The sequence below is a fragment of the Mauremys mutica genome, chromosome 2 (assembly GCF_020497125.1).
Source record: "Mauremys mutica isolate MM-2020 ecotype Southern chromosome 2, ASM2049712v1, whole genome shotgun sequence".
NCBI lineage: Eukaryota > Metazoa > Chordata > Testudines > Geoemydidae > Mauremys > Mauremys mutica.
The window spans coordinates 294,203,241-294,221,883 of NC_059073.1; the positions used below are offsets into that span (position 1 = coordinate 294,203,241).

General features: G+C 57.3%; 1 protein-coding gene across 1 annotated transcript; it reads left to right on the plus strand.

Annotated features, from left to right (window-relative positions):
* The first annotated feature begins 216 nt into the window (after positions 1 to 216).
* Positions 217 to 17,880, plus strand: LOC123363142 (zinc finger protein 777-like). Its single transcript, XM_045004006.1, has 7 exons — positions 217 to 937; positions 2,243 to 2,638; positions 3,084 to 3,210; positions 3,770 to 3,883; positions 13,504 to 13,632; positions 13,750 to 13,881; positions 15,155 to 17,880. The coding sequence occupies exons 1-7, from the start codon at positions 914 to 916 to the stop codon at positions 16,174 to 16,176; spliced, it is 1,944 nt and encodes a 647-aa protein (XP_044859941.1). The 5' UTR covers positions 217 to 913; the 3' UTR covers positions 16,177 to 17,880.
* Positions 17,881 to 18,643: the final 763 nt, after the last annotated feature.

Here is an 18,643-nt window from a genome sequence, read left to right on the forward strand (position 1 = left end):
AGGAGCTTACAGTGGGGGACGTGGTAGACAAGGGAGGCTCTAACATACAGTGAATATGTAAGTAAATAAAGAAGCATTATTTACTCCTTCCCATAATACAAGAACTGGGGGTCATCAAATGAAATGAACAGGCAGCAGGATTAAAACAAAAGGAAGTATTTTTTCACCCAGCGCACAGTCAACCTGTGGAACTCCTTGCCTGAGGATGTTGTGAAGGCCCAGACTAGAACAGTTCAAAAAAGAACGAGATACGTTCATGGAGGACGGGTCTATCCATGGCTATTAGCCAGGCTGCTCAGGGATGGAGCCCCACGCTCTGGGTGCCCCAAACCTCTGAGTGCCAGAAGCCGGGAGTGGCTGACAGAGGAGGGATCCTCGCTAATTGCCCTGGTCTGTTCAGTCCCTCTGAGGCAGCTGGCCCAGCCCCAGTCGGACCTGGCACCACGGCCCCAGGGCTGAGCCGGTGGGGGGCCGGGTTCCCAGCTCGCAGTGCTGAAGAGGCAGCGTGAGCCCAGGCGCGGGGCTGCCCCGCAGGAATTTCCCCCTCCAGCCCCGGGTGCTTCTGCTGCAGCCCCGTGGGGGCCGCACCAGGGGCCTGAACCCAGCGGCTCCCAGCCCCGATCCCCGCTGCGGGGTTTGTCACACCGAGACCGAGCCGCGCTCAGGGCGGAGACTGGACCCGCACAGGCCGGCTCCCGCCTCCCGGCCCCGTCTGCCGCCGCCCCGCCGCTCCCGGCCCGGCAGCCAGGCCGCGGCTCCCTCCCCCCTCCCGGCTGCGCTCGCTCTGCTCCGCCCGGCAGCGGGGCCGGCCCGTGGCGAGGCGGCGCCGGGACCCTGCCCAGCCCGGAGCGGGAGCGGAGCTCGGCCGGGCCGGGCCCGCTGGAGAAGCCCCGCCCGCCTCCCCGGGGGGGCCATGGCCGAGCGGGCCGCTGCCCAGGTGAGGCCCGGCGGGCGGGGGAGCCTCGGGCCCCGGGAGCTTCTCCCCGCCCGGCCCGGCCTGGGCCCCGGGAGCCGGGCCGCGGGGGGCGCGGGGCTGCCCGGCCGGGCGGGGGCTGAGCCCCGGGGTGGGGCGATCCCGGCCCGTTTCTCCTCCCCGGGGTTTGCCGCCCGACGCGGTCCCCTCCGGGTTAGCGGGGACATGAGCTGGGCGGCCGGGGCAGGAGCGTGGGGACCCGGCCCGTGTCCGAGCGGAGGCCGCGGCCTAGCGCCGCTCGGGTGTCACGGGTGCGGTGCCAGCGGGCCCGGCCCGGGCGGGCCACAGAGCGGCCCCCGGGACAGCTGAACACCGACCCGCCCGCTCGCCGCCGGCTGTCGGGGGCTCCTCGGGGCCGGCCAGGCCAGCGGGGGCACTCAGGGCTCTTACGGGGCCACCAAGGCGTCTCTCCCGGGCCGGCACTGCCCGGCTCCCGCGTGGGCACCGCGGGGCGGGTCTTGCCCACGGGAGTTGGAAGGTGGGTTCTGAACAGGGGCGGCGCTCGCGATTTCGCTGCCCCAAGCAGGGCGGCACCCCGCGGGGGGTGCTCTGCCGGTCGCCGGTCCCGCGGCTCTGGGGGACCTCCCTCAGACGTGTCTGCAGATGGTCCGCTGGTCCCGCGGCTCCGGTGGAGCATCCGCAGACCGGCGGACCCTCCTCAGGCACGCCTGCGGGAGATCCGCCGGAGCCGCCTGCCGCCCTCCCGGCGACTGGCAGAGCGCCCCCCGCGGCATGTCGCCCCAAGCATGCGCTTGGCGTGCTGGGGTCTGGAGCCGGCCCTGGTTCTGACTCTGCCTGGACCCTGGTTGCTGCCAAGGCCGGGATCTAAAAATGCGGCCACCCACTTAATAGAACTGCAGGTAACGAATGGGGCCATAATAAACCCCTTGAGTCTTGTAGTCAGACCCCGCCCTGTGTCGTGCTAGATTTCACCTGCTAAGGTCTGCAATCCCACCTGAAGCCTATGATGAAAATATCAGGAGATCTGTGCCTGCCACACCGGGAGTGCGAGCAAACTTTGAAACCTGGGAAGTGCTCAGCAGCATGGAGCGTGGGAGCAGCTCTTTATTGTGCCTAGGGTGACCAGATAGAAAGTGTGAAAAATCGGGACAGGTGGTGGGGTGGTAACAGGTGCCTATGTAAGAAAAAGCCCTGAATATCAGGACTGTCCCTATAAAATTGGGACATCTGGTCACCATAATTTTGCCTCTGCAGCTAGATCCTGGTTCTATCTCTGGCTCAGTTTTCACTTGCTGTCCTTGCAAACAGGTTGTGGAACCAGACTCGGAGCAACAGGGTGTGATGCCTTTCCAACCCCTTGCCGTCCCGGAACAAAGTGTGAGAGAAACTCAGCTGGGCACAGCAGCGATTTCCCTGGCTGTAATGACGTCAATCCAAGCCCTGGAGAGGAACGTGGAGGCTCACACCACACGGTGGCTGAACCTGGAGGGAAGAACGGGGACGACTGAGAAGAAACTAATAGACTGTGAGAGGACAGTGGTGGAGTTTGGGAACCAGCTGGAGAGTAAGTGGGCCGTGCTGGAGACTCTGATCCAGGAGAATAATCTGCTGCAGAGGAGGCTGGAGAACGTGGAGAACCTGCTGAAGAACAGGAACTTCTGGATCCTGAGACTCCCACCAGGCACTAAAGGGCTGGTCCCCCAGGTAACTGTGTCCCAGCTCGTGCCGAGGGATGCGAGCAAAATATAATATAGAATTATCAGATGGTCTTGTTCATCCACCATGCTGTGAAATCTTGGGACCACTTGGGGATGCCCCACGAGCCGCGTCACTATAGTTGCAAATTGTGATGTATGTGGCCCCAGCACGTACACAATGAGGTTTGTCAGCAGCCTGCAGAGGGATGAAGGTTTAAGCAACAGCAGTGCAGGGATCCCCTGGAGGCGGGGAGGTCCTGAAGTCCTTTTAAGGTACAGGGACGGAAGTAAGGCTGCCTTGCCTTGTCCAGAGGGCTAGTGACTGTCTGTGGTGACAGTGGGGCTGGGGTTGTTTGTGCTCCTTGTCTCATAACTAATAAAAGATGTAAGGAGCTGTTAACAGGATGGTACAAAAGCAGCAGGCGCTGAGCATGCAACGCGTGTGATTTCAGGTGCCGGTGACGTTCGATGATGTCTCAGTGTATTTCAACGAGCAGGAGTGGGGGAGCTTAGAGGAATGGCAGAAGGAGCTTTACAAGAACGTGATGAAGGGGAATTATGAGACTTTGATCTCGCTGGGTAAGGATCCGTTTTCCCTCCTTCGTTAGAAGCGGTAAGTTGTGTGCAGTTCGTGGGCTGGAATCCAGCTCGGAGTTATCCTCCACTTGCGTTGCATTTTGCTAGGTCAGCACTTGAACTTTCAGAAAATCTTGGAGAGCTACAACTCTGTGCATCCTCTCATAGGAACAGGGAGTGAAAGTTACCCAGTGGTGGCTTGAGCTCTCCATGTCCTGTGCTTTCTCCCGCTGGATAATAATTGCATGTATCTGCTCCGGCCCGAGTCGTCTTTGCAGAAATCTGATGATGTCCACTTCTGACTTCTCTTGGTTCTGATCCACGCGCCGTCACTGTAGGTAGCACCCACGTGCCTCATCCTCACAAACCCCCGTAAGGCAGGGCAGTATGGATGCAGAATTGAGGCCCAGAGAGATTAAGAGCCACATTTTCGAATGCTCAGCCCCCACCACCGGGGCCAGATTTTCTAAAGAGCCGTGCTCCCGCCATTCTGTGCTCGTTGGAAAATCTGCAGTTCTTTGTAATGTCGTGTTCCCTGCTCTCATTCTTTTCTTTGAAATAGATTATGCCATTTCCAAGCCTGACATCTTAGCTCGTATTGAACAAGGGGAAGAGCCATGTATCCGGGATCAGCAGGACTCAGAGAGAGTAGAAATCCCCGTGGAGCCTTGCACAGGTGAGTGCTGCTGCTTCTTCAGTTAGCGTCCTTCTGGGTGCTCCACTGTAGCTGTGTCTGGGCCTCTGATTGGAGACTCTCAGTAGCAGTCTCTGTACGGCCTGCACATGCGGCCTCTCCCCCTCGTGGGCTGCCTCGAGGTCATCCAGCGCTGCGCAGGCGAACCGCCCGCTGTTCCTTCTCAGTCGCCCTTGGCCCGGGAACGGAACAAGTCGTTTTTAGTTCTTAGCATTTCCATTAGCGTTTGTAGTGCCTAGAGAGCCCCTTTCCCGAGGGTGCTCGAACCCTGCTCTGCCCCAGGCCCTGTCCCCACTCCACCCCTGCCCCTAGGGCATGCCCCACCCTGCCTTTTCCATTCTACCCCCTGCCTCCCTCTACCTCTTCCTGCTGATGGTGGTGACTGCCAGGGGGTGCTGAGCACCCACTATTTTTTTCCGTGGGTGCTCCAGCCCCAGAGCACCCATAAAGTTGGTGCCTAAGTAGGGGCATGATCGTTTCCCGCCCTGTTTTAAAAGGCGCCTCTCCTGCAGGAAGGCAATGCCAGGGATGGATGGACACTCTTGTTGTGTCCCGCGTCTCTCGGAGAGGCACGTATTCCGCAGAAGTGCAGTTTCTGCCAGCAGCTGAAGGCTAGATCCCAAAAGAACCGGCAGCAAAACTTGAAACTCCTTTCCGTGGAGGGTGCTGACCCTGGTCCCGAATACATTCCAGGATGAAGGTCGTCTCCAGAGCCTTCAACCTCCAGAGAGGGAGAATTGCAGAGAAAGTCGGCTGACTGCCCCTCTAAAGTCTGCAAGCCCTCAAACCAAGCTCTTGACCAGCCAAAGGGGATCCCTGGTGTGTTCGGTCACTTTGGCACCAGTGACTGCAAGGAGTGGCACCAAGAGCTCCATATGCCTAGGGACCCACGTAATGCCTTGGGGACCCATGGGACCCAGGCTGGGGAACGGGCACCACAGTCGGTACCGTCTCTACAAAATTGGTGCCAACAAAAAGATCCTTGGCATGGAGCACTTCAAAGCAGCTCCTGTCGGAATGAGCCGCACATAAAAGGCCGTCGGTACCGAGTCAGCATCAACAACAGTCATATCACCGGAGTTCTGCTTCTCTGGCTCCTCCACAACCATAGGGTCCCGAGAGACCCCACTACTTGGTACCCAGGCTCCAGCATTGAGCCCATCTCGGTCCCCAGAACCACCATCGGCACCGGGGTGTTCACCTCCAGCGCCCTTATCAGCCCCACCCGACTCCAGCAGGGAGTCAGACAGTGACCAGGAGGATCGCTTGTCTCTGGTCTTAGGTCACAACCCTCTGTTTTAGCATCTGAGACCTACACAGCTGCATCCACGCTGAGATCCCCAATCTTCCTGGTATGGTCACCTGTGGGCAGTGCCACCCATGCCCTTCCCCTTCAGTGGCCTTGCTGGGATCCACGGGCAGCCTACAGGCCCCACACCTCTTGGGGATCTAGAATCTCCCACTGAGAGTCCACCAGACGATCCCCTCTGGACTCTGTATCCAGAGCCCCAGAGGTTTGGGAAGAAACTTTCAAGCAACAGGAGGCCAGACTAGAGGTGAAAACCACTCCACCGATGAACATCTCCTCACCTGATGAGGTGGTGATGCCCCCTTCTCCATCATTATCTGATGATTTTAAGCTTCTTCTTCGAGTGATTGCTCCTATGCATTCCAGTTAGGTGTGCGCGCCGCGCGTGCACGGCTCTTCGGAACATTTTTACCCTAGCAACACTCGGTGGGTCGGCTGGGCGCCCCCTGGAGTGGCGCCACTATGGCGCAGGATATATACCCCAGCCGACCCATCCGCTCCTCAGTTCCTTCTTCCCGCCCGTGACGGCCAGTTGGAACAGTGGAGCGCAGCTTAACTGACCTCCACTTCCCTAGCTACTCGTAGTTTCTCTCGTTCTGTTTACAGTTGTAGTTAACTTTATTTTGTTTGTAGAATAGTATTTATTTTACAGGGATTCGGGGTTTATCCCCTTCCCCTCACCCGGTACCGGGTCCGATGCCCGGTCCACAGGGTTGTGTAATGCTCGGCCGGCCATAAGCCGCTGCCGACAAGAGATCCTCTCTTAAGTGCCTCGAGGGATCTCACCACACAGATAAGTGCCGCTTTTGTGAGGCCTTTCATCTGAGAACAAAGGGGAGCGGGACTTTCCCCTCAAGCAGCTCCTGAGGGAGGCAGCTCCTGAGGGAGGCAGCTCTTGCTCCTCTGCTCTCGGCGCCGAGCGCTGGTTAATCTTCAAGGAGCGCTCCCTCGGCACCGGATCGCCGGCACCGCTAAGGCCTCTCGGCACCGACCGTCGCCGACGTCCCTGCTCCGCAGCTGAGCGCGATGCTCAGTTGGATCGCCGGCACCGATGTCTGCCACGGCACCGACAATATCCGCACCATTAACTCCGGCCAGGCAAGAGCCGTCGAGTCCGGTGCTGGAAAGCTCCCCAGTACGAACCGTGGTCGAGCTCGCTACGAAGCTGCGTCCGAGCCGCCTGCTCCGCAGCCGAGCGCTATGCTCAGTCGGCTCGCCCGGCACCGATGTCTGCCGCGGCCCCGACAATATCCGCACCATTAACTCCGGCCAGGCAAGAGCCGTAGAGTCCGGTGCTGGAAAGCTCCCCGGTATGGTCCGTGGTCGAGCTCGCTCTGAAGCTGCGTCCGAGCCGCCTGCTCCGCAGCCGAGCGCTATACTCAGTCGGAGCGCCCGGCACCGATGTCTGCCGCGGCACCGACAATATCCGCACCATTAACTCCGGTCAGGCAAGAGCCGTCGAGTCCGGTGCTGGAAAGCTCCCCGGTACGGACCGTGGTCGAGCTCGCTATGAAGCTGCGTCCGAGCCGCCTGCTCCGCAGCCGAGCGTTATGCTCAGTGGGATCGCCCAGCACCGATGTCTGCCGCGGCACCGACGATATCCACACCATCAACTCTGGCCAGGTAAGAACCATTGAGTCCGGTGTTGCAAAGCTCCCCGGTACGGACCGCGGTCGAGCTCGCTAGGAAGCTGTGTCCGAGCCGCCTGCTCCGCAGCCGAGCGCTATGCTCAGTCGGATCGCCCGGCACCGATGTCTGCCACGGCACCGACGATATCCGCACCATCAACTCCGGCCAGGTAAGGACCGTCGAGTCCGGTGCTGGCTAGCTCCCCGGTACGGACCGCGGTCGAGCTCACTCTGAAGCTGCATCCGGGATGCCTGCTCCGCAGCCGAGCGCGATGCTCAGTCGGATTGCCCGGCACCGATGTCTGCCGCGGCACCGGCACTATCCGCACCATTAACTCCGGCCAGGCAAGAGCCGTCGAGTCCGGAGCCGGTAAGCTCCCCGGTACTAACCGTGGTCGGGCTCGCTAGGAAGCTGCGTCCGAGCCACCTGCTCCGCAGCCGAGCGCTATGCTCAGTCGGATCGCCCGGCACCGATGTCTGCTGTGCACCGACGATATCCGCACCATCAACTCCGGCCAGGTAAGGACCGTCGAGTCCGGTGCTGGCAAGCTCCCCGGTACGGACCGTGGTCGAGCTCGCTCTGAAGCTGCGTCCGAGCTGCCTGCTCCGCAGCCGAGCGCGATGCTCAGTCGGACCACCCGACACCGGTCTGCCGCGGCACCGACAATACCCGCACCATTAACTCCGGCCAGGCAAAGCCGTCGAGTCCGGTGCGGGAACGCTCCCCGGTACGGCCCGTGGTCGAGCTCGCTATGAAGTGGCGTCTGTGGTGCGAGCTGTGGTCGAGCTCACTATTCCCTCCACGCCGGAAACATTTCCACAGCGAGGGAGTTGCTGGCGAGGGCAGAGCCTGCGCTGCCTCAACCCCCGGCACCGCCGGTGCGGGTTACATAGTCAATCGGCAAGCCTGCCTTGATCAGTCCACCCTCCGTCGGCACCGCAGAGCGGCACCGTTTACGATCGCGGTCCTGCAGATGTTCTCGGTCCCGCCGATCGAGGTCCCAACGCCGCTCTCAGTCTCGGCACCGTTCTCCATGTTGGTACCAGTAGTACTCGCGGCACCGGTCAGCGTCCCGCAGCACCGATCCATCCCGGTACCGATCCCGGGCGCAGCGTCCAGTGACGTCAGTTACAGACGCAGACTCTACCATGGGCTTTTCAGCTCCTCCAGGGCCATCCAGACACGCATCAGTGTCGTTCCGTGCGGACGCTTCCTATGCGTAGGACTCTGTTTTCCGATGGGCCCTCCAGAGTCTTCCAGGAGACCTATCAGTGGTCATTCTGGACGCCTTGGGTGTCCTACCACGCCAGCGGCGTACCAGTGATCCCATCTCGCTCCGCTCCGTCGGAGCTCTGGGTGCCAGAGGTGACAATTAGCTGTCCCCCTCCGACCGGTATGGAGCAAGCCCCGGTTCATCCACCGGGCTCCCCGATCCCGCCGGATCAGGAGGTCGTCCAGGAGCTTGAGCCCACACAGGACCCGCTTCTCCCTGGCCTTTCTTCTTCCTCCTCCCCGGATAGGGGGGGCAGGAACATACTCCTCGGGCCCTCCTCTAATCCAAACGCACCAGCCCCTATATCTAAGGAGGCTAGGCGTATGGTCTTACTGGGCCGTAAGATATACTCGGCGGGGGCCCTGCAACTTCGTGTGGCAGACTGGCAAGCCCTGCTTAGCCGCTACTATGGGTGGCAGCCAAATTTACAGAGGCGGTTCTTCAGAACTCCCGCTCTGGCCTCGGGGGTGGCCACAAGATGGCTCCAGTTATCGAGCCTTCCCTCGCAGCTGCGGCACACTGTACAGGACTTGCCCTTCAATGACAAAGGCCTGTTCCCTGGAAACACTGGCCCTAAGCGGCAAAGCCTAGAGGGCAGCAGGGTCGCTTTGAGCTCTCTCTCTGTCGGCATACACATGCCGGTAATTCAGAACCGACATTGCCGTCCCCAGCGTATCCGCTCTTTCCCTGCGCCTTGCCAAAGTCAGTACTTTGCCAGCGGGCGTGGCTTACGCGGTCGTGGGCATCAATCCGGACCCCAAAGGTACAGGAGGTACCTAAGGACGAAACCTATCCCCTAGGCGAAGGGAGGTCTCAGACCTATCCTAGACCTGCGGGACCGTGACAAGTCACGATGCAGATAAGTTCCGCACGGTACCAAGGGGGGACGTCAATCCCATCCTTGGATCCCGGAAACTGGTACGCCGCCCTCCATATGCAGGGCGCATGTTTCACATCACTATTTCTTCTCCACACAGAAGGTGCCCTCGTTTGGGGCCTACCGTCGTTTCCAGTATACGGCCCTCCCGGTTGGCCTCTATACAGCCCAAGTGTATGCAAAGTGCATGGCTGTGGTCGTCGCGTCTCTTCGCCACCGTCGGATACACGTTCTCCGTATCTAGACGATTGGCTCATTCAAGGGACCACCAGGCCCAAGTTACCAGTTGTATGGGCATCGACACGGACCTATTCCCGTGTCTAGGCCTGATGATCAATGGAAAAATCCACTCTCATTCCCACACAGGGAATAGAATTCATTGGGGCCGCCCTGGCCTCCAGTCTCTCCAGAGCCTGCTTACCTCAGCCTCGGTTTCAGGCAAGGGTAGCGATTGTACAAGGCCTACGGTCCTTCCCGACAACTTTGGCTCGCACTTGCGAGCCAAAGTTTCCTGAGTCACACGGCTGTCTGCACGTTTGTAACTGAACATGCCAGGCTTCGCCTCCGCCCACTTCAATTGTGGCTCACCTGGGTGTACCACCCGGGCAGAGATACCATACTCGTGGTCGTCTCGTTCCCCCCGAGCATCCTAGGCTCCCTCGACCGGGAGTCAGCGCCCTCCCTGGTGTATCCATGGAGGCTGTTCCATTCACCCCTCGGGGTCCCTCCGGACAGACACCCCATCTCTCGGCTGGGTGCTCCCCTGGCTCGGCTTCGCACTCACGGCCTTCGGTCGGCGCGAGAGATGGCCTTACACATCAATGTCCGAGAGCTGAGACCGGTCTGCCTTGTGTACCAGGCGTCTCAGCTGGCGGATCGCCTCAGCAGATCCTTCCTGTCTCGCAAGTGGTCGTTTCCTCCGGACATTATCCATTCCGTTTTCCGGACGTGGAGCTTTTCCCGCATAGCCTCCTCGCTCTCGCAAGAACGAAGAGAGAAAGAAGTTCTCCTCGTTCCAAGGCCTCTCCCCAGGCTCGGTCTTGGGGGGGTTTCCCTGAGGCCGTGGATCAGCCATCTGCTGTACGCCTTTACACTGTTCCCGCTGGTTCACAGGGTCCTGCTAAAACTCCGCAGGGACAGAGCGCACCTGATCGTGATCGCTCCAGCGTAACCCGGGCAGCACTGGTGCACCATGTTGCTACACCTGTCGGTAGCCAACCCTCTTTGCCCAGACCCCGTGTCGCGGGATCACGGCGAGCTTCACCACCCGGACTTGTACTCCCTGCACCTCACAACAGGGCTGCTGCGTGGCTAACCCGTTCCGAGTTACGTGGTTCTGCCTCGGGTCTACAGGATTCTCCGGGGTGGTAGAAAATCTTCCACTCGGTTAATGTATCTGGCCAAGTGGACGCGTTTCTCCTGCTGCTTCGAAACATGCAATGTTTCTCCCGCCGAGGTCCCGATCCATTCCATCAGGTTCCTCAGGGCTTGGAGCGTTTATACCCCCCAAGTGGGGCCCCGCCATAAACCTGGGTCCTCAACCTGGTTCTAACCAGTCTATGCCTGCCCTATTTGAGCCAATCTCAGCATGCTCATTGATATACCGGTCCTGGGAGACGGTTTTCCTGTAGCCTTTCAAACGGCCAGACGAGTCTCCGAGATTCAGGCTCTCACAATAGGCCCACAGTATAATGTGTTCCTCTAGGACAAGGGCAGTTCTTACCACGTCCGCCCTGCCTCCCTAAGGAGGTGTCGGCCTTTTATATCTACCAGGATGTCTTCCTTCAGGTCTTCTTTCCGAAGCCACTCTCATTGCAAGGAGAACAACAATTGCACTCCTCCGACATCCGTAGGGCGTCCGCAATCTATATCTGGCGGACAGAGCCCTCTCGTAATGCCCCCAAACCGTTGTCGTACCGGCATACCGGACGAAGGGCTTACCTGTCTCCTCCTAGAGGATTTCATATTCAATGACGTTGTGCATCCGCACCTCCTGGATTTTTGGCCCGTGTTCCATGGAGCCATCTTACTGCACATTCCACCAGGGCTCAGGCTTCTCTGCTGCCTTCCTGGCTCACATACCCTTTCAGGGGATGTGTCGTGCAGCTCCCTGGTCCTCGATCCACACTTTTGACTCATTGGTCCAAGAGTCCATAGCTGATGCAGCCGTTGGCTTAGCAGTTTGCATTCTGCAACATCTAACTCCGACCCCACCGCCTACGTAAGGCTTGGGAATCACCTAACTGGAATGCATAGGAGCAATCACTCGAAGAAGAAAAGACGGTTACTCACCTGTAGTAACTGTTGTTCTTCGAGATGTGTTGCTCCTATCCATTCCAGACCCGCCCTCCTTCCCCACTGTCGGAGTAGCCGGCAAGAAGGAACTGAGGAGCGGATGGGTCGGCAGGGGTATATATCCTGCGCCATAGTGGCGCCACTCCAGGGGGCGCCCAGCCGACCCACCGAGTGTTGCTAGGGTAAAAATGTTCCGAAGAGCCGTGCACGCGCGGCGCGCACACCTAACTGGAATGGATAGGAGCAACACATCTCGAAGAACAACAGTTACTACAGGTGAGTAACCGTCTTTTTTCCAAGAGGTGGCTGAGGCTCTGCAAACTCCCTTCAAGGAAGTGAAAGACTCACACCACAAGTTGCTGAACGTACTGCACACCTCTTCCTCTTCCAGAATTGCCCTCCCAGTCAATGAGGTGCTTTTAGACCCTGCCAAGGCCATCTGGCAGACGCACCTCTATTGCATCAACCTGCAAGAGGGCAGACAAAAAATGTTTCGTGCCCCCCAAGGAGGCTGATTAGGCAGCCAAGGACTGGAACACTTAAAGGGGACCGTGTTTGGCTTCTTGTTAACCAGTGTGGTGCTACAAAAGCTCGTTTGATATTGGTTTGGTGACTCTATTATAGAATAAACCACCAGTTCTGGAGGAGTGCGGGCCCCGTTTCTTGCAGTCTGCCCCGAGTGTGGCATTCTTAGAGTGGCCTATCCGGGCACCCGGGCACAGCTTCCAAAGTTGGTGCAATTCCAAACGTGGCTCCCACATCTTCCTCCCTCCCTTTGATCCTAGATTCTATTCTAGGTCTCAGAAGGTCTGGTCTCTCTCTCAGCTCGCAGTTAAAGTACATCTAGTGGGCATAGCAACTTTTCACCATCAGGTGGACGGACACTCAGTATTCGCCCATCCAGCAACAGGCAGATTCCTCACAAGTGTGAGAAGCCTCTTCCCACAGGTCGGATCACCCACTCCAACATGGGACCTCAGCTTGGTTCTGAAAACTAACTAGAACACCCTTTGAACCTATGGCCACTTGCTCCCTCCTGCACCGGTCCGTGAAGACAGCATTCCTTGTGGCCATTATCCAAGCACAGCAGATGTGGAAATAGCAGTATTGTTGGCACAGCCGCTGTTCACGGTCTTCGTTAAGGACAGAGTCACCCTGAGGCCACATCCCACGCTGCTACCCAAGATAACCTCGTCCTTTCATATGAACCAACTAATTCACTTCCCCGCCTGTTTTCCAAAACCACACTGTGACAACAGAGAGGCAAGACTGCATATGCTGGCTGTTAGGAGAGCCCTAGCATTTTATTTGGTCAGGACTAAGGACTTTAGGAAGTCTCCTAAACTCTTCCTTTCATTCGCAGAAAGATCCCGAGGCACCACAATATCAGCTCAAAGACTCTCGAGATGGGTCTCCGGTTGCACTAACCACTGTTACCATGTGCGTAACCTGCTGCCCCGTCAGGAAGCCGCAGGCATGCCACAGGAGCCGTTTCTACCTTGGTCGCGTTTCTTAAAGACATCCTCATCTCAGAAATCTGCAGGGCAGCAACCTGGGCCTCTGCCCATGCTTTCGCGGAACACTACGCGATTACTCGGGACTCTTCGGTTCCTCCGCACCATCACCAGTAACAGACTCCACCCCGAAGCCCCAGCCCGCCATGGGGGATACCGCTGGGAAGTCACTGCGGTGGAGCACCCATAGGGACGCTACTCAAAGAAGAAGAGGACGTTACTCACCTTGTGCAGTAACGATGGTTTTTTGAGATGCCTCCAGGCAGGCCACGAGGGAGGGAGAGCGCATGTGCAGGCCAAACAAACGCTGCTACCTAGGTTCTCTGATTAGAGGCGAAGTGACTGTGACCAATTCGTGAGCCTCAGGCTGAGAACCCAGGGATTCTTAGTCTCAGGGAATGAGGTCTGTCACACGGTGACGTTGTGTTGATGGGATTGGATTTTCACTGCGGTGTGATGACCTAGTGAAAATGACACTTGTGCTTTTCACTAGGCTGTGACACCACCCATAACTGACGATGTATATCCCCCCCGTGAGTAACTAGTGACTTGCTTTCCAAACCCGTCTTCCCATGGAGCTCAAAGTGCTTTGCAAACATTAGTGAGGATGAAATCCTCGCGCCCTGCGTGGATGGCCAGCACAAACCCAAGGTGCTGCTTTTAAATCGGTGGCTATCTGTAAAACGACGTAATTCTCTTTCTCAGGCCCGGAATCCCCCAGGTTGATAAGTGACGCTCTGTCAAAGATCAAACAGGAGGAGGAGCCACATGTGCAGGATCAAGGTGCCTTGGAGGAAAGTAAAATCCCAGCAGAACACCCACACTGCAGCCCAGGTGAGTAACAGACTAACCCAGCCAGAAACGGCAAGAGCAGTAAATCCTGTCTTTACAAGTGCCTGCTTGCTGTATGTAAGCCAGTGGTAACCAGCACTTGTCATCTCTTCACAGCAGATGTTCCTCATGGCTTCTTACCAGTCCTAACCAACTGCAGGCAGTTAATCCCTCCCATCACCCGTCCTTCCTCCGAGTGTTCGGAGGACTCAGTGAAGCAGAGCCGGTCTCCTCCTCTTCTCTCTGACGAAGGTATTTGGAGCAACCAGCATTTGTGTTTTGTTGTAACTCGTAAGCCACCTCATTAGGTGCCTTGGCCCCCGGCAGCACTAAGCTGCTTAGGTGACGGCGTGATGTTCCCAGGCCTGTCTCTCTGCCTGAAGATTTCAGGACAGGCCTTTATGTGACGCAGATGGTCCCAAGGGGTAGAGAAATGACTGTAAATCCCTCTGCCCACCAGAAAGGGTTGTGAAGAGTAAGAAATGCCATGGCGTGTGCGATCACTGGCTGTTTCTGCTTCAGAGAAGGAACAGCTGGTATCTTCGGTGGCACCTTAAGTGCATCTGAAGAAGTGGGTTTTTTATGCCCAAATAAAACTGTTAGTCTTTAAGGTGCCACCGGACTTCTCGTTCCTGTGGATACAGACTAACACGGTTACCCCCTGATACTGGTATGTTCATTATATTCCGCCCCCTGACCAGCTGCTCTAATCACACAGGGCTGAATAGAGTGCATTTGGTCCCGTTCCTCCCTTGTGTAACTCCAGTGATCGTGTCTGATGGTAGGGGGCTGGCTACTCTTTCAGCCTAGCTTTGAGGTTCTTCAGAACTAGAAACGACTGAAATCAGCTAAATAAAAACAGCCAGCTGCTATTCCAGCGCTGCACTCAAACGTGCCCATTGTTTCCTGTTTAGTTCTCTGGGGCAGCCGGGGCAGAGTCTGCCAGCAGCGTCGTTCCCTGTCTGCAATGAGAGAGCTTTGGAACGTGGCTCTTACAGTTCATGTGGGGTTGAACCTCATCACTTCAGGTCTCAGCCAGAGAGGAACTGTCAAGTGACTTTGTTAAATCACTGACCAGTCAAACCAGCCTCCATGTCCCACACTGTTAACGTCAGGCTCTCCATGACAACACCTCAGAGAAGCATACCGGGATAACTCAAGGGTGACGCCAAAGCCTGTCTTCTCTGAAAGACACCTGAGGCCGCTTTGGAAGGGGGTTACCCAACAGGAGAGTCTTTGGTGCGACTCACCCGGGGCAGTGACCCAGCGTGAGGCCTGTGCATCACTTAAAGCCCAGAGGTCAATTTTACTCTGCCCATAGCAGGTCATTTCCTAAGCTCTGTAAACACTGAGGTGGGAGATGTCTGCCTCTTTCTGAACAGCCACGGCCTAGCATCATGCCAGCATGCTGGCCTCAGACGGGACCCAGCCCCTGAGCTTAGGAATCAGGAAAGTCCAGCCCTTTAGGTTTCCTTCATGCCAAACCGATGGAGTGAGTAATCTCTGGATTCTGTTTAATTTCCAGCTGTTGATGAAGGGATTGTGATCAAAACCGAGGTGCAGCAAGTGGAGGATGTGCCAGGGATGGCGCTGGAGAGAGCACAAGAGGAAGCTGTCGTGGAATCCTGGGAGCGTGTCCAGGACCCTGGGGAGGAACTTTCTGAAAACCTGCAGGTGCCGGGGACGATGTTGGGAGGATTTGAAGAGGAGGATTTCCAGGATCCTGAGGAGGTAACAGCCCAGGAGGTTGCATGCAGCTCAGTAACACAGCAGAGAAGCCACGCAGAGAGCAGGACAGTGACCTCCGCTCACCAGGATGTGCCCCTGATCCACCGCCAGAGAAAGAGCACTCGGGAGAGACTGTTTGTGTGCACAGAGTGTGGGAAGAGCTTCAGGCTGAAGATAAATCTCATAATCCATCAGAAGGGCCATGCAAACGACCTGGTGTACGAGTGCACACGCTGTGGGGAAAGTTTCAGAGCCAAGCAGAAATTTCTGCTGCATCTGCAACACCAGACAGCTGCGGGGGCCTGCACGCGCTCTGCTCCTCAGGAACGTTCAGGCCAAGCGGCTCCCCCTGAGTCCCAGCCCCGAAGCCAGACGGAAGACGGTTCCAGCGGTATCACCAAATGGCTCAAGAGGCTGGGTCACAAATCGAGTCTGAGCAAATTCCAGCCGCCTCCTGTGCAAAGGACGTACACGTGCAGGGAGTGCATGGAGCACTTCTCTAAGAGGAGGTATCTCGTCGTGCACAAAAGGATGCACGCTGACCGCAGCAAAGGGTCGCTCATACTGTGTCCATACTGCAGCAAGAGCTTCACCCGTCCCTCTGACCTCATCCGGCACCAGAGGATCCACACCGGGGAGCGGCCCTACCAGTGTGCCCAGTGTCACAAAACCTTCAACCGGCACCACCACCTCGTGGACCACCAGAAAATCCACATGGAGAGAGAGAGGCCCTATCAATGCAGCGAGTGCGGGAAGACCTACATCCGCATGCAGCACCTCCTCAAGCACAAACACAGCCACAGGAAGAAGAAATCGTAACAGGCGAGAGAGCCGGTCTGCAGAAACACTGAGGGGTCAGCGGGGCAATCTGCAGGAGGGAGACGCTGAATGGGCCAACAGCTTCCAGTGTGAATAGCTGCCCCTGGCCTGCCCATGCTCACAGCCAGCCAAGCTGGGGGGCTGCGCAGGTGTAGCCAAGGGGAGGATTGGTCTTTGATTTTTAATGAGCTACGGCCAATTCACCTGGGAGACTAGGGGGTCTGTTGATTTCACCTTATCCTGCTAAGGCAATTAAGGCCAAGCCCTGGTGCGTCAGTGCTGATGGTAAACCCAGGCGTGACAATCCAGGCAGATTTGTTCCTGGATAAGAGGTTACAATAAAGTGACTGCACTGCAGCAGGACGTCACGATCGCAGGAGCATGAACTGGCAGCAAATGAATATTGAAGTGAAAAGCTCCGGTTTTAATGGGACAATACAAATGGATGGAGCGTGGCGGGTGGCTTGCAGCAGCGGATAAGTGACTCCTGTGTTCAGCGTTTAATACGTGTCAGTATTTAAACAGATTCCAAAGCCGGGCGGGCACATTGGGGTCACCTGGTCTGACCGCCTGTATAACGCACACCACGTGACTTCGGCTGAAATAGAGCAACTCTTTTTTTTTGTTTTACAAAATAGCCCTGTCTTGATTTAAAATTGTTAATCACCTGGGAACCTGGGGCTCCTCCTTCGGAGGCAGGGCTGGGCTGAGAGGAGAGGGCCCTGTGTTGCTCACGCGCTGTGAAGCCAGGTGTTAGTTTGCCGGTGCAGGGTCCTGGCCCATGTGTGCTGCCAGGGCTGTGTGTGGTAAAAGCCGCCAGCGGCCCGGGGTGGGGGTGGGGGTGTTTGCTTGATCCTGCACTCTGTCCCCTCCAAACGCCCACTGAGCCCAGGGAGCCTGGAGCCTGGCAGCAGGTTCCCCTGCTCCGCCTGACCTCCCTGTGCAGTGAGAGTGTGGGGAACCCTCCCCTCCCCTCTGCAGGGCTGTGAAAGGAGACGAGGTGGGGGCTGGAGCCAGCTCGGGATGCCAGTGGGCATGGGGGAGAATAAGCCGGGGTGGGGGGAGGAGGGGAAGACAGGATGACAGAGCAAAGGAAGAACAAGGTGGGATGGGGGTGGTAAGAAGAGGGGGACAGAGCAAGAGGAAAGGAGAGACGTAGAGGAGGGAAGCAAAGAGCAGGGCTGTGTAGAGATGCGACAAAAGGGGCCAGGCTGGAGGTTTATAAAACAAGGAAGGGGCAGGAGCAGGTGCCTTGGTGCACCTGGTCACCCTGATGGAAGAACAGGGAGCTGCTAAGGGAAAGGCAGAGGCAGCCCCTGGGCAAGGGAAACGTTCCTTTACAAAGCAATTAGCCCGCGGGACCCCGCGCCACAGGAACTCGCTGGCGGGGAGGAGGCATTAGGATGCGGCGTGGCAGGCAGCCTGTCTCTCATTTCTGGTTTCCTGGCCTAGGTGTGAGTCCGGGGGAGGCGGCATTGGCTGGTGAGGGCGGCGGTAGATTTGGGGAGACAGAATGAGGGAGCTGCCCTGGCCCCGGCTACAGGCCAGCAGCCCCCGGTTCCCCTTGCTGCCCTGGTACTGACTGGATTCCCCCGCCCCTGAAGGTGCCAGGAGCAGGCTCCGGCCCTGCTGCGCCCCCACGCGCCCTGCCTTGGCCCTGGCCCCCTCAGGCACCACCTGCGCTGCTGGGTCCCAGCGACCTCCCGCCAGGAGGGGCTGCTAGTGTCCTGCTCCCGGGCCCTGGGAGCCAGGGTTCATCTTCAATATACTTCTGTGCTGGTGCGATCTCTGACCATTACAGTTCAGCAGCTCAGCAGGCAGGCACAGGCAGCAATGCACTTGTCCTGTTGCCTTGACTGAGAGAGGGGGAGGGTAGATTTCAGCCAGCTCCTGGGGTAATATCTCACTGGAGATGAAAGGGCTTGTTCAGAGAGAGATTCCGAAGCCTGTAGAGTGAAGATGAGCTAGATGGGTTTGTCTCCATGCAGCTATATTTTATTCTCTGGGGGCTGGGTAGCTACTGGGACTAGATATCAAGAGATGAATTCCTACTTCTTTCATTCCAGGAAACAGCACAAAGATTGGGTTGAACCATTAGTGATGATGCTGAAGAAGTTGAAATCAAATCTGTATTGGTTCATCGTATGTTATTCCACTTGGTTCAAATTCTCTATTCTGCCCTGGTCACATGGCAGCCCCATTGCCGGTAGTGCCTCACTCCACTCAGCTGTCGGGGTTTTATAAGCCAGGCATCTGTCAAAGCTCTGTGGAGGTTGATGGAATCCAACAGTTGTTGTTGTAGAGATGTAAGAATCAAGTCCGTGTACTTTACTTTTTCAGCTGGCTTAACAAACACTTCTTGTCTTCCTCATTTAAGGAGTCAATATAAGCGCCCTAATTAGCCTTTTCACATAGTTTGTCAGCATTGGCTTTGCTGATCAGTCTGGCAAACCAAGCCCCTCCCCTT

Bases quoted from the DNA above. Each gene is read 5' to 3' on its own strand.
- LOC123363142 (XM_045004006.1), top strand. From the start codon at position 914: ATGGCCGAGCGGGCCGCTGCCCAG. The intron at 3,211-3,769 runs GTAAGGATCCGT...TCTTTGAAATAG, and splicing joins TGAGACTTTGATCTCGCTGG to ATTATGCCATTTCCAAGCCT. The intron at 13,633-13,749 runs GTGAGTAACAGA...TCTTCACAGCAG, and splicing joins ACACCCACACTGCAGCCCAG to ATGTTCCTCATGGCTTCTTA.